A 12651-nucleotide genomic window follows, 5' to 3' on the forward strand; every position below is an offset into this window, starting at 1 on the left:
TGCTGGGTGGATTCATTTTTCCATCAAATTATACACTGCTCATTTCCATGGCTATGACCATCCTACAATCCATCAGTGGTGGTCGTGCTTGCACACTATAGGAAAAAATGTTGGCCTCTCTGGTGACTGGGATCATGGGAGCTCACATAGGCAGGGCCGGTTCTAGGTGAAATGGGGCCCTGGGGCGGAAAACAATAAGGGCCCCCCCCCCCCCCCGATTCCCCACATGTCATGTCATTGCCCCCTTCGAGTCACATTATTCCCCCCCCCCCTCCATCATGGCAGCACACTGTGGGCGGCGGGCCTTCCCTGGTGCTGCTGGCGCCTAGCAGAGTGTCAGACTGGGCTCTCTGGGCTGGGCTGTGGCTGGCTGCCAAATGCCAATGGACCGATATCCACTTGCTTGCTTTGCTAGTTGCTCCTTGCCTCAATGCCATTGCCTCCTGCTCCTTAAGTACAATCCGATTCCTCCAAGTTCTCTGCTCTGGGCGGGGGGGCGGAGCCTGTGGCAACGTAAGTCAGCCAGACGCAGACGTGCATGCCGCTGCTGCTCCAGTCTTGAAGTTGAATCTCTTAAAGAGACAAGCAGCGCAGGCACAGTCAGCAGCCGCCGGCTCCACACTTGACTCCAGAGTCCAGACACTCCAGTTTCCAGCCCAGTTAGTTTAATTAAGTGTTCTTGCATAGCAAGACCACAATGTTATCTCACATATATATTATTATTATTATTCTAGCCAAATTTGCCACCCTAACTCCTCCCACAGTTTTTACACTACATAGACAAAAATTTACCAAAACGTGCAGATTGTTCCCGATCGGATTGCTATTACTTTGTGGAACGTTTCGCCGAATGGTTCACGGAATATCGTGGTTCTTGTGGCGAAAGTTGTCCCATAGGAATGAATGGCAAAGCTAGAGTGGGAGCTGGCAAAAGCTGAAAAATCAGGACATGATTTCTAAACTGCCACCACTCCCTCATTTTCAGGCCCACCTACACAAATCTTATATCAGAACGTTCAGCTATCCCTGCTGCCACTAAAAATGTCCACGGCTAAGCAATCCACGTTTTTCCCATTGACTTTGACAGGGAAAATTTTCAAATCGCTCCCAGTCGCACTGATTTTAAACTAAAGTCACCAAACTTGGGTCACTTAGTCATGGGGTCCGACCCTTAGGTGCACCCACTCCAACCCTTAGGTGCACTCATTCTAGTCATTAGGTGCACTCACTCCAGTGATTAGGTGCACCCACCCCGACTGTTAGGTGCAACCACCCCGACCCTTAGGTGCACCCACTCCGACCCTTAGGTGCACCCACTCCGACCCTTAGGTGCACCCACTCCGACCCTTAGGTGCACCCACTCTGACCCTTAGGTGCACCCACTCTGACCCTTAGGTGCACCCACCCCAACGATTAGGTGCACCCACCCCGACCCTTAGGTGCAACCACCCCAACTTTTAGGTGCACCCACCCCGACCCTTAGGTGCAACCACCCCAACGATTAGGTGCACCCACCCCGACCCTTATGTGCAACCACCCCGACTTTTAGGTGCAACTTTTCCACAGTTACTCCAGCCAATCCAACCACACAACAGTTACTCAAGCCACTCCACCCAGTTACTCCGCCCACTCCAGTTGTAAGCTACTGGTGGAGGCAAGAACACTTCACACAATTTCCCCAGAAATTGTACCTTTTCTAGTTTATTAATTACATTACTGCCAGCGGCCGCTCGGCGCCGGCCCGTCTCTCCAGAGTCCAGACACTGTGACACCAAGACAAGAGAATCAATTATTCAATTATAGATAATATAATAGTAGTTGCGGCCGGGCCGGCGCTAGGGGCCCCTAAGGAGCGGGGGCCCGGGGGCAATTGACCCCCTTGCCTCTATAGTAGAACCGGCCCTGCACATAGGCTGGTGTTTTTTTTTATTGTATGCACGAACAACCACGCTGATGGATTGTCGGGCAGTCGTAATCGTGGAAATGAGCAGTATATAATGTGATGGAAAAATGCATCCAGCCAGCAAAGGATACAAATACATTAGTGGGTGCCTTGTATTAACGTTCTCCACATAATAAATGCTATTCGCTGAAGTGACAAAATCCCTATAAGTGTTCCCTTAATTTTTTTGGGCAGCCTATATTCATTCAGTCATTTATTCATTCATTAACTCATTCATTCTATAGTCTATAATTTACATATTCATTCTTTTGTAGCTGGTACGTCTGTGCAATGAAGGAGCAAGGAAGATGGAAAGAACAGAAATGATGGTGACCATTAACTCTCAGTTGGAGTTTAAAATAAAGGTATTTCAATTTACTCAGGAGAAATATTACTTCAAGTTTCAGTTTGTCTTAAGTAGAATCACCAGTCTGTCAGTATAGCCTCTTTCAGACAAGCGTATCCAATGTGGAATCTGTGGAAACTGCTTGTTTCACAGGGAAGCATGCCATTATAATGAATTGTAGTACTGTGTGTCTCTGCCTGACCTGGCATCTACTGAATTGTACTGACATAATGCAGTCAGTATAATTCAGTAGATGCAAGCTCAGGCAGAGACACACAGCATTATAAACCATACATTAGGATGTTATTTTTATATGTATAGTAATTAATGCTTCAACTGCTATTTATAGTAATTATAGGAATGAGAAGTGTATGTTTTTTACACCCAGGCCAGCTGCAGTAAGGTAGTTCCAGAGACTTAAATATCTGATTCTCAAATGGAAATAGTAATTTAAACATTTGGGATTGTAAAACTTCCAAAATGATCACGTTCCTCAGGTTCACGTTTTGTTCACTCGCATTGACTGGAGTTTGCCTATCTGTCTCCATGGAGTATTGCCAATAAGTCTCCCTACCATGGAGCACTTCCAGTAAGTCTCCAATCAAGGCTGGCCTCTTTAAGGAGATTCAGCACCCTACCTAAGCTGAATATTTTCTTGAAATGTCATATCAACATTCGAAAGGTTTTAATAGGAGTAGGTCCATCTACTGAGACCTCCATTAATCACTGGACAGGAAGAGTTCAGCTGTGCCCCTTTGGCTATCCTCCCTTACAGTGGACCGGTCGGCCATAACTACAGGCAACATTAGACTTTATACCATGATTGTTATTAAGTGGTTAATGAGCGCAAACAGGACATGGGACGTGTCCTAGAAAGGTACCCACAAGCCACTCTGCCTCGACCCATGATATTTAGATACAGGGCTAACGCAGCAAATGGTGTCATTGCCCCAGGTGAGTTAAAGTCTCTGCAATATGCTTTCCTGAAATCTAGCGTTTCTATTAAACTGTATAACTCAATTTGCCTTCAGGTTTTTAATGACTCTTAGGGTGGCATTACACTGCCCGATCTTCAGGCAGTGCGAGCGCTAAAGGAAGACAAAACCTCCATGGGAGCTCGATTGCATCAGCCTGATTACAGAGGCCGATACATACTGAATGTGGGAGGAACGATTGCTACTGCAGTCTCTCCTCCATCATTCTGTTCCATTCATTATTGGCAGCACTTCCCCGATTACACAGAAGGATGTGCTGCCGATAATTAGGAATCCTTCATCCTGATGAAAGATGCCGATCAACCAATGAACGAGCAGTTGCTCTATCATTGGCTGATCGTCTGCTCGATTATAATAGTCAATTATTGGGAACAGGCGTTTGTACTGGCCCAAAATCGTAGGGGTTTTCTGAAACATTATAACTGATGACCTACCCTGAGGATAGGTCACTAGTATCTGATCGGTGGGGGTCGGACACCTGGGAATCCCACTGATCAGCTTTTTGAAAAGGCACCGGCACTCCTGTGAGAGCCACCACCTTCTTACAGATTTCCCTACGTTATGTGGCCTAGGTGTACCAAGCACAGCCACTATACAACGTACGGCGCTGTGCATGCTGAGCTGCCAGAAAGCCTCAGTGCTCCCAGGAGCGCTGCTGCCTTCTCAAACAGCTGATTGGAGGGGGTCCCAGCTGTTGGAACCCCACCGATCAAATACTGTGGACCTATCCAGAGGATTTGTCTTCGTTAAAAAGTCCTGGAAAACCCTTTTAATGTTATAACCTAGTGATTCACAGCCAAACAATTTTTTAACGTGTTACATGATCTTTTATCCAGGGCAAGCGCTTAGTACATCTGAGGAACTGGTTTAGTTTCTCTGTACCCAGAAATATAAACACGAAGGGTAGGTCCAGGATTCTGCAGGCTACTGAGCTCAAATCTCCCAGTACCCTCTTTCTTCCGGGTCCTGAGAAGTGAATTATTACTGCAGATTGTTTCCGCAAACTGTTAAAGATTCCAGGAACAAACAAAATCAGGACTATAATATGACTAGTAACACAGCTAATACAGCGTAATGTAGATACAGTGGGGCAGATGTACTAATCCTGTAGATGGTGCACCAGATTTATCACAGGGGCTTAGGCTGGATGATACATCTGGTGCAGGGAAAGGCGCTTTTGTCTAATTTATTACCAACTATTTGTTGGCCTATTGGCCTATTTTATGCCAGAATTGTGGCGCAGGTTTGATGCTAGATGTTGCATCTTAGGCCACACCTATTTCTCACAAAGCCACACCCTTTTCTGGTAAGTCTCTGCCCCCTTGCGGTGCGAAGTGCAGTTTATTTCTTTAAACCTTGATGTGGCAAATTGAGACAATTGGCACCATAATCTAGGTGCGGTCACTGTGGGCCAGTGTGTATAGCATACACAGTCATACGGTACTACGCCATATTTAATTATTTGTAAATTATATACATGTGAGTTAATGAGGTTTTCCAGGAGTTTAATATTGATGACCTATGAATGGGAGCATCGCTGCAGTAACCAGACATGGCCACTAGACAGTGTATGGAGCTGTGTAGTTCTGGCGCCACAGCTCCAGAAAACACCTGATGGGTGGGGCGTGCCAGGAGTGAGACCCACTGATCTGATAGTTAATTCAAGGGATGGGATAGATATTTTAATGTACATTTATACATATTGCTTAGCAGTAAACTAACAGCGTGATGTGCGTCTATAAAATAGAAGATAAATATTCATAGAGAAGCCTGGACATCATTCCTTCTACAGACTTAGGGCTCATGCACAGGACCGTTGTTGTTTTGCGGTCCGTTTTTCACTGATCTGTTGTTCCGTATCTGAGGGGGTTTTTTTTCTCTGATTTAAGTCCTCTTCTGTTCCGTTATTCCGCAAAACATTTTTTTGCGGATCCGAAACAATAACTTATTAATCACCAAACACATGAGTAATATGGGCTGGGCATAGAATTTCTACAGTATGGATCCGCAAAATACGGATGAAATACAGATGTGTTCCATGTGTGTTCCGTATTTTTTGCAGACCCATTGACTTGAATGGTGCCTCAGACCGTGATTTGCGGACGATAATAGGACATGCACTACTTTTTTGCGGAATGGAAAAGCGGAAATGGAATGCACACGGAGTACCTTCTGTTGTTTTTGCGGACCCATTGAAGTGAATGGTTTCCGCATACTGAAGCGGAAAGAAAATACGTTTGTGTGCATGAGCCCTTATAGTGGGGATGATGAAGCATTTTCTCAGTTTACAACATACCAGCACAGTATAAATATTTTAAAGGAAACTTTCTAAATCCGTCTCTTTCTTTGCTCTTGGGGATTACAGGAATGTAAAGGTGTCAGAGAAGAATTAATCTGCGTTTTCCATTGCAATCACTTTATTTGTTTTCACTTCTTCATTTGGCCCCATTGTTAGTGTTTTCTAAATATTCTTTTTTTTTTTTTCATTATATAAACCACCAAAGATCTCCTTGCGTTGAAAGTTTAAATTATCAGAAACCTTTTTTTATCATGTTTTTTTTTTCTTTTGTCGCTTCATTTACTGGAAACACTTCATTGATTTAGCTGGTTTCCTAGCAGTATATTATAGTAGATATGGGAGACTAGACTTGTAGCTTCATCACCCTGCAGTTTACAAGACACGGTAGTATCACCTGTAGCTGAGACACTAATGGAGGCAGTCCTTTTTTGATGATAGCTAGCATCATTCCTGGCTTTCATTAAAAGAAAGACTGCTATGAGGAGGCTTTGCAAAATCTTTGCTTGTGCTGAGGTGAGCTGACCGACTTTATGTATTATATATTAATAGGGGCAAACCTATAGCTGAAACACTTCTGGGAGCACACCTGTAGCTGAAACACTTCTGGGGGCACACCTGTAGCTGAAACACTTCTGGGGGCACACCTGTAGCTGAAACACTTCTGGGGGCACACCTGTAGCTGAAACACTTCTGGGGGCACACCTGTAGCTGAAACACTTCTGGGGGCACACCTGTAGCTGAGTCACTTCTGGGGGCACACCTGTAGCTGAGTCACTTTTGGGGGCACACCTATAGCTGAGTCACTTATAGGGCCACACCTATAGCTGAGGCTCTAATGGGGGCACACCTGTAGCTAAGTCACTTTGGGGGGCACACCTATAGCTGAGTCACTTATGGGGGCACACCTGTAGCTGAGTCACTTATGGGGGCACACCTGTAGCTGAGTCACTTATGGGGGCACACCTGTAGCTGAGTCACTTATGGGGGCACACCTGTAGCTGAGTCACTTATGGGGGCACACCTGTAGCTGAGTCACTTATGGGGGCACACCTATAGCTGAGGCTCTAATGGGGGCATAACTGTAGCTGAAACACCTATGTAGCATGCTGTAACTGAAGCACTTATGGGAGCACACCTATAGCTTAGTCCAGTGATGGCTAACCTTCGGCACTCCAACTGTGGTGAAACTACGACTACCATCCTGCTCCATTTATTTCTGAGTTCTGAAAACAACCAAGCAAGTGTACATATTGGGAGTTGTAGTTTTACCACAGCTGGAGTTCCAGAGGTTAGCCATCACAGGCTTAGTCACTTATAGGGGCTCACCTGTTGCTGTGGCACTTATGAGGGAACACCTTTAGCTGAGACTCTAATGGGGGCACATATGTAGCTGAGCACTAATGTGCGCACTCCTGGAGCTGAGGTTCAGGGAAGATCATGGCTAAGAAATTCAAGGGGGGAGTAGCAAGAGCGCAAGAACATTTTTACGCAAATTTTGCAACACAAGACCGCCAGAAGAGCTGAGCTGCGCCTAGGCCACGTGACTGATAAACATGTCTTTACTGGCCTGGGAAAATGTATAAGAAGGCTGCTCTCCAGATGACCCACCTTTTGACTAATACTCAAGAGAGCACAATAAAAGTAGTAGAAAAGTCATGTGATGTTATATTAGGAGACATCTACTATGTTAGTCGGTTTCACCTCTCTAACCCCACTACTTTGTCTTAATTTGAAAGTACATGTAGAAAAATGTTGTGCTGTTCCTTTAAAAACGTTAAAGACAACAAAAGCTTCATATAGCAAAACCTGCTTTGTGGCCATGTGAAGTGTTCTGTAAGGTTGTCTAGCATTGTCTTCAGAAATCTCTGTTCATATGTAATATTCTTGTCTTACATATAGTAGGGGCCTCTCCCCGATTACAGCTCAGACAGAGTATCACCTGGGGGAAGATCCGCCACCCATTTATTCCGCTTACTTCCTATCTTTCTATGGTGTTGCCAGATGTACCGAGCAGCATGACGTTAATCCCATTGTTTACGTCTTTACGTCTTGCAAACAATTTGCCGGGCCCGAGGGATCTAAGTAATTATAAATCATTTATGAGAAAGTCAGGCTGATTAAGTTTTTAGGAATTTCATATATTGAGATATCATCATTATGTACAGACTAGCAATGAACAAATCTTTATGGCAGTCCTGAAGACGTTTCAGTTCTGAATAACTGGCTTCCACTGAAAATAGTTGTGCATAAGTATTGTCCCAGAAGAGTATGTGTTGTTCATAGCCACCAATCAGATCACCACTTTCTATTACAAATGAGCTCTGGAATATTGAAAGCAGGAGTCTGATTGGTTGCTGTGGGCAACAGTGATACTTTTTTATGCATGAGGCCCAGTATTTGTGGAATGGGGAAATAGAAAAGGAGAAATAAATGTATTCACTATGATAGGGGAAGATTCGTGAAAACTGGCTTAGTTGCCCATAGCAACCAATCTGATTCCACCTTTCATTTTCCAAAGGAGCTCTGAAAAATAAAAGTGGAATCTGATTGGTTGCTATTGGAAACTAAGACAGTTTTCTTTTATACCAATTTTCATAAATCGCCCACTTTGTGTTGGACACTGCAATGAAAAAAAAAAAGCTAAATTTACTAAAAAGCTAAATGTGCAAGAGTTTGTATATCCTTTGTATCACATTTATTATGTGTTTTAAACACTTTTTGCATCTCTCCTGCTAAAGAGGGGTGGTTTAGATGAAAAGGGTGTGTTTAAGGGGGGTGGCAGTGGCTAAAAATGCAACGAAATTTGGGCACAAAGTGAGCCAGTCGATAGTTGACGTACAGTTAGAAAAAAGGGTTGCACCATATGTATCATTCACAGGGGCGTACCTATAGGGGGTGCAGAGGTAGCAGTCGCTACCGGGCCCAGGAGCCTGAGGGGGCCCAAAGACCCTTGTGGTGCATAAGAAGACACCAGTATTATAGAAAGTGCATGCTGGTCAATTTACACCTCTGGCTCAAGGGGGTGCCGTTTCAATTTTTGCCTCGGGCAGCACGTAGGCCTTGTGCTTCCTGCCCCTGGCCACAAAGCACTGAGGGAAGGTGGGCCCCAAGCTGAACTCTTGCACCAGGGCCCATGAGCCTTTAGCTACGCCCCTGATCATTCAGCATAAGCTGCTGTAATACATGAGGCACATCTTTATACTGATCTAAGTTTACGCTGTCTAAATATTAGACAGGATTAGTAAATCTGTCCCACGTTATTACTGTGAAATGTGCAAACTAAAGACGTGCATAGTATACATGGTACTGACCTTGTATAGTCTGCCAAGAGGCTAGAATATACATACAAGTATTATACTTGTTTTTCTAACCGAGAATATACTATATATATATATATATATATATATATATATATATATATATATATCATTTTAATATCTGGAATTCTTAGGGTTCAGCTACACAGCATTTTTTGGGGCATGACATTTGTTATGCGCCCAGGTATTGTAGTGTTGCAGGGCAGCCATAGAAATGAATGGGTCACAGCGTGATTCGACGTTTACCGCGACCCCAGAATTGCAAAAAATCCAGCAATGTTGGATTTTTTTGCAATCTTAGGGTTGCAGCAAATATGTGAGTCGCATTGCAACCTCATTAATTTGGCTGCCCTCATACACGGTTAGGGCTCATGCACACGAACATGTGCAGCCCGCAAATACTGGCTCCTATTTACTTGAACAGATCCGCAAGATACGGAGCAGAAGCCCACGGAAGCACTATTGAGCACTTCCGTGGGATTTCAGTCCATGCCTCCACACTGCAAAAAAAATAGAACATGTTCTATTTTTTTGTGATGCGGACTGAATGTTGCTGATTGCGGACCCATTTAACCACTTCAACCCCGCTAGCTGAAACCCCCTTAATGACCAGGCCACTTTTTACACTTCTGCACTACACTACTTTCACCGTTTATTGCTCGGTCATGCAACTTACCACCCAAATGAATTTTACCTCCTGTTCTTCTCACTAATAGAGCTTTCATTTGGTGGTATTTCATTGCTGCTGACATTTTTACTTTTTTTGTTATTAATCAAAATTTAATGATTTTTTTGCAAAAAAATGACATTTTTCACTTTCAGTTGTAAAATTTAGCAAAAAACCCGACATCCATATATAAATTTTTCGCTAAATTTATTGTTCTACATGTCTTTGATAAAAAAAAAAATGTTTGGGTAAAAAAAAATTGTTTGGGTAAAAGTTATAGCATTTACAAACTATGGTACAAAAATGTGAATTTCCGCTTTTTGAAGCAGCTCTGACTTTCTGAGCACCTGTCATGTTTCCTGAGGTTCTACAATGCCCAGACAGTACAAACACCCCACAAATGACCCCATTTTGGAAAGTAGACACCCTAAGGTATTTACTGATGGGCATAGTGAGTTCATAGAACTTTTTATTTTTTGTCACAAGTTAGCAGAAAATGATGATTTATTTATTTTTTATTTATTTTTTCTTACAAAGTCTCATATTCCACTAACTTGTGACAAAAAATAAAAACTTCCATGAACTCACTATGCCCATCACAAAATACCTTGGAGTGTCTTCTTTCCAAAATGGGGTCACTTGTGGGGTAGTTATACTGCCCTGGCAATTTAGGGGCCCAAATGTGTGAGAAGAAGTTTGCAATCAAAATCTGTAAAAAATGACCGGTGAAATCCGAAAGGTGCACTTTGGAATGTGTGCCCCTTTGCCCACCTAGGCTGCAAAAAAGTGTCACACATGTGGTATCGCCGTACTCAGGAGAAGTTGGGGAATATGTTTTGGGGTATCATTTTACATATACCCATGCTGGGTGAGATAAATATCTTGGTCCAATGCTAACTTTGTATAAAAAAATGAGAAAAGTTGTCTTTTGCCGAGATATTTCTCTCACCCAGCATGGGTATATGTAAAATGACACCCCAAAACACATTGCCCAACTTCTCCTGAGTACGGCGATACCAGATGTGTGACACTTTTTTGCAGCCAAGGTGGGCAAAGGGGCACATATTCCAAAGTGCACCATTTTTTACACATTTTGATTGCAAAGTACTTCTCACGCATTTGGGCCCCTAGAATGCCAGGGCAGTATAACTATGCCACAAGTGCACCCCATTTTGGAAAGAAGAGAAGACACCCCAAGGTATTCCGTGAGGGGCATGGCGAGTTCCTAGAATTTTTTATTTTTTGTCACAAGTTAGCGGAAAATGATTTTTTTTTTACCTTTTTTTTTCTTACAAAGTCTCATATTCCACTAACTTGTGACAAAAAGTAAAAACTTCCATGAACTCACTATGCCCATCACAAAATAACTTGGGGTGTCTTCTTTCCAAAATGGGGTCACTTAGGGGTAGTTATACTGCCCTGGCATTCTAGGGGCCCAGATGTGTGAGAAGAAGTTTGCAATCAAAATCTGTAAAAAATGACCGGTGAAATCCGAAAGGTGCTCTTTGGAATGTGTGCCCCTTTGCCCACCTAGGCTGCAAAAAAGTGTTTTTTCTCACAAAGTCTCACATTCCGCTAACTTGGGACAAAAATTTCAATCTTTCATGGACTCAATATGCCCCTCACGGAATACCTTGGGGTGTCTTCTTTCCGAAATGGGGTCACATGTGGGGTATTTATACTGCCCTGGCTTTTTAGGGGCCCTAAAGCGTGAGAAGAAGTCTGGAATATAAATGTCTAAAAAATTACGCATTTGGATTCCGTGAGGGGTATGGCAAGTTCATGTGAGATTTTATTTTTTGACACAAGTGAGTGGAATATGAGACTTTGTAAGAAAAAACAAAACAAAAAAAAATAATATTTCCGCTAACTTGGGCCCAAAAAATGTCTGAATGGAGCCTTACAGGGGGGTGATCAATGACAGGGGGGTGATCACCCATATAGACTCCCTGATCACCCCCCTGTCATTGATCACCCCCCTGTAAGGCTCCATTCAGACGTCCGTATGATTTTTACGGATCCACGGATACATGGATCGGATCCGCAAAACACATACGGATGTCTGAATGGAGCCTTACAGGGGGGTGATCAATGACAGGGGGGTGATCACCTCATATACACTCCCTGATCACCCCCTGTCATTGATCACCCCCCTGTAAGGCTCCATTCAGACGTCCGTATGTGTTTTGCGGATCCGATCCATGTATCCATGGATCCGTAAAAATCATACGGACGTCTGAATGGAGCCTTACAGGGGGGTGATCAATGACAGGGGGGTGATCAATGACAGGGAAGTGATCAGGAAGTCTATATGCATGATCACCCCCTAATGTGATTCCCTCCTCAATGAACCTTGGTGCAGGGGCAAGTAAATCTTCTATTCTTCTTGTACAACATTTGGCTCAAAGCTTGGGTCTTGTGTTCTGAGGAGCCTCTGCCACAAGGGCCCTGGCTCGGAAACACTGCACTGGGGTTTAGCTCTGTATCTATTCTCCTAATTTTAAGTATGCGTCTCCTATGGACCTTTTTTTTTAAACAGATTGATGGCAATTACTGTTAGTAGTAACGCTCTAAAACTGAAATAAAGAGCATCTATCAGCAGATTTGTGCCTATGAAACTGGCTGACCTGTTGCATGTACACTTGGCAGCTGAAGGCATCTGTGTTGGTTCCATCCCATGTCCATATGTGCCCGCATTGCTGAGAAAAATTATCTTTTAATATATGCAAATGAGCCTCTAGGAGCAACAGGGGCGTTGCTGTTACACCTAGAGGTTCTGATTCCTCTGCAACTGTGGTGCTCTCTCCACTTTGATTGATCGGGCCAGGCAAGCGTGATCACGTTTACACTTCCTGGCCCTGTAAGTCAGTGGAGAGGGTGCGGCAGAGAGAACAGATCCTCTAGGAGTATTGGCAATGCCCCCATTGCTCCTAGAGGCTCATTTGCATATATTAAAGTCATTTTTCTCAGCAATGCGGACACATATGATCATGGGGTCAACACAGATGTCTCCAGCTGCCAAGTGCACATGTAACGGGTCAGACAGTGTCATAGGTACAAATCTGCTGACAGACCGCCTTTAACA

At 43.8% G+C, this 12651-nt stretch overlaps 1 protein-coding gene across 1 annotated transcript in view; it reads left to right on the plus strand.

Annotated features, from left to right (window-relative positions):
- Window positions 1-12651, plus strand: part of ARHGEF26 (Rho guanine nucleotide exchange factor 26) — a 177766-nt gene that overhangs the window by 106503 nt on the left and 58612 nt on the right. Inside the window, 1 exon segment of the mRNA XM_044289881.1 lies at window positions 2218-2307. Within this exon segment, the coding sequence (XP_044145816.1) occupies window positions 2218-2307 (90 nt within the window).

Source organism: Bufo gargarizans, chromosome 4 (genome assembly GCF_014858855.1).
Source record: "Bufo gargarizans isolate SCDJY-AF-19 chromosome 4, ASM1485885v1, whole genome shotgun sequence".
Taxonomy (NCBI): Eukaryota; Metazoa; Chordata; class Amphibia; order Anura; family Bufonidae; genus Bufo; species Bufo gargarizans.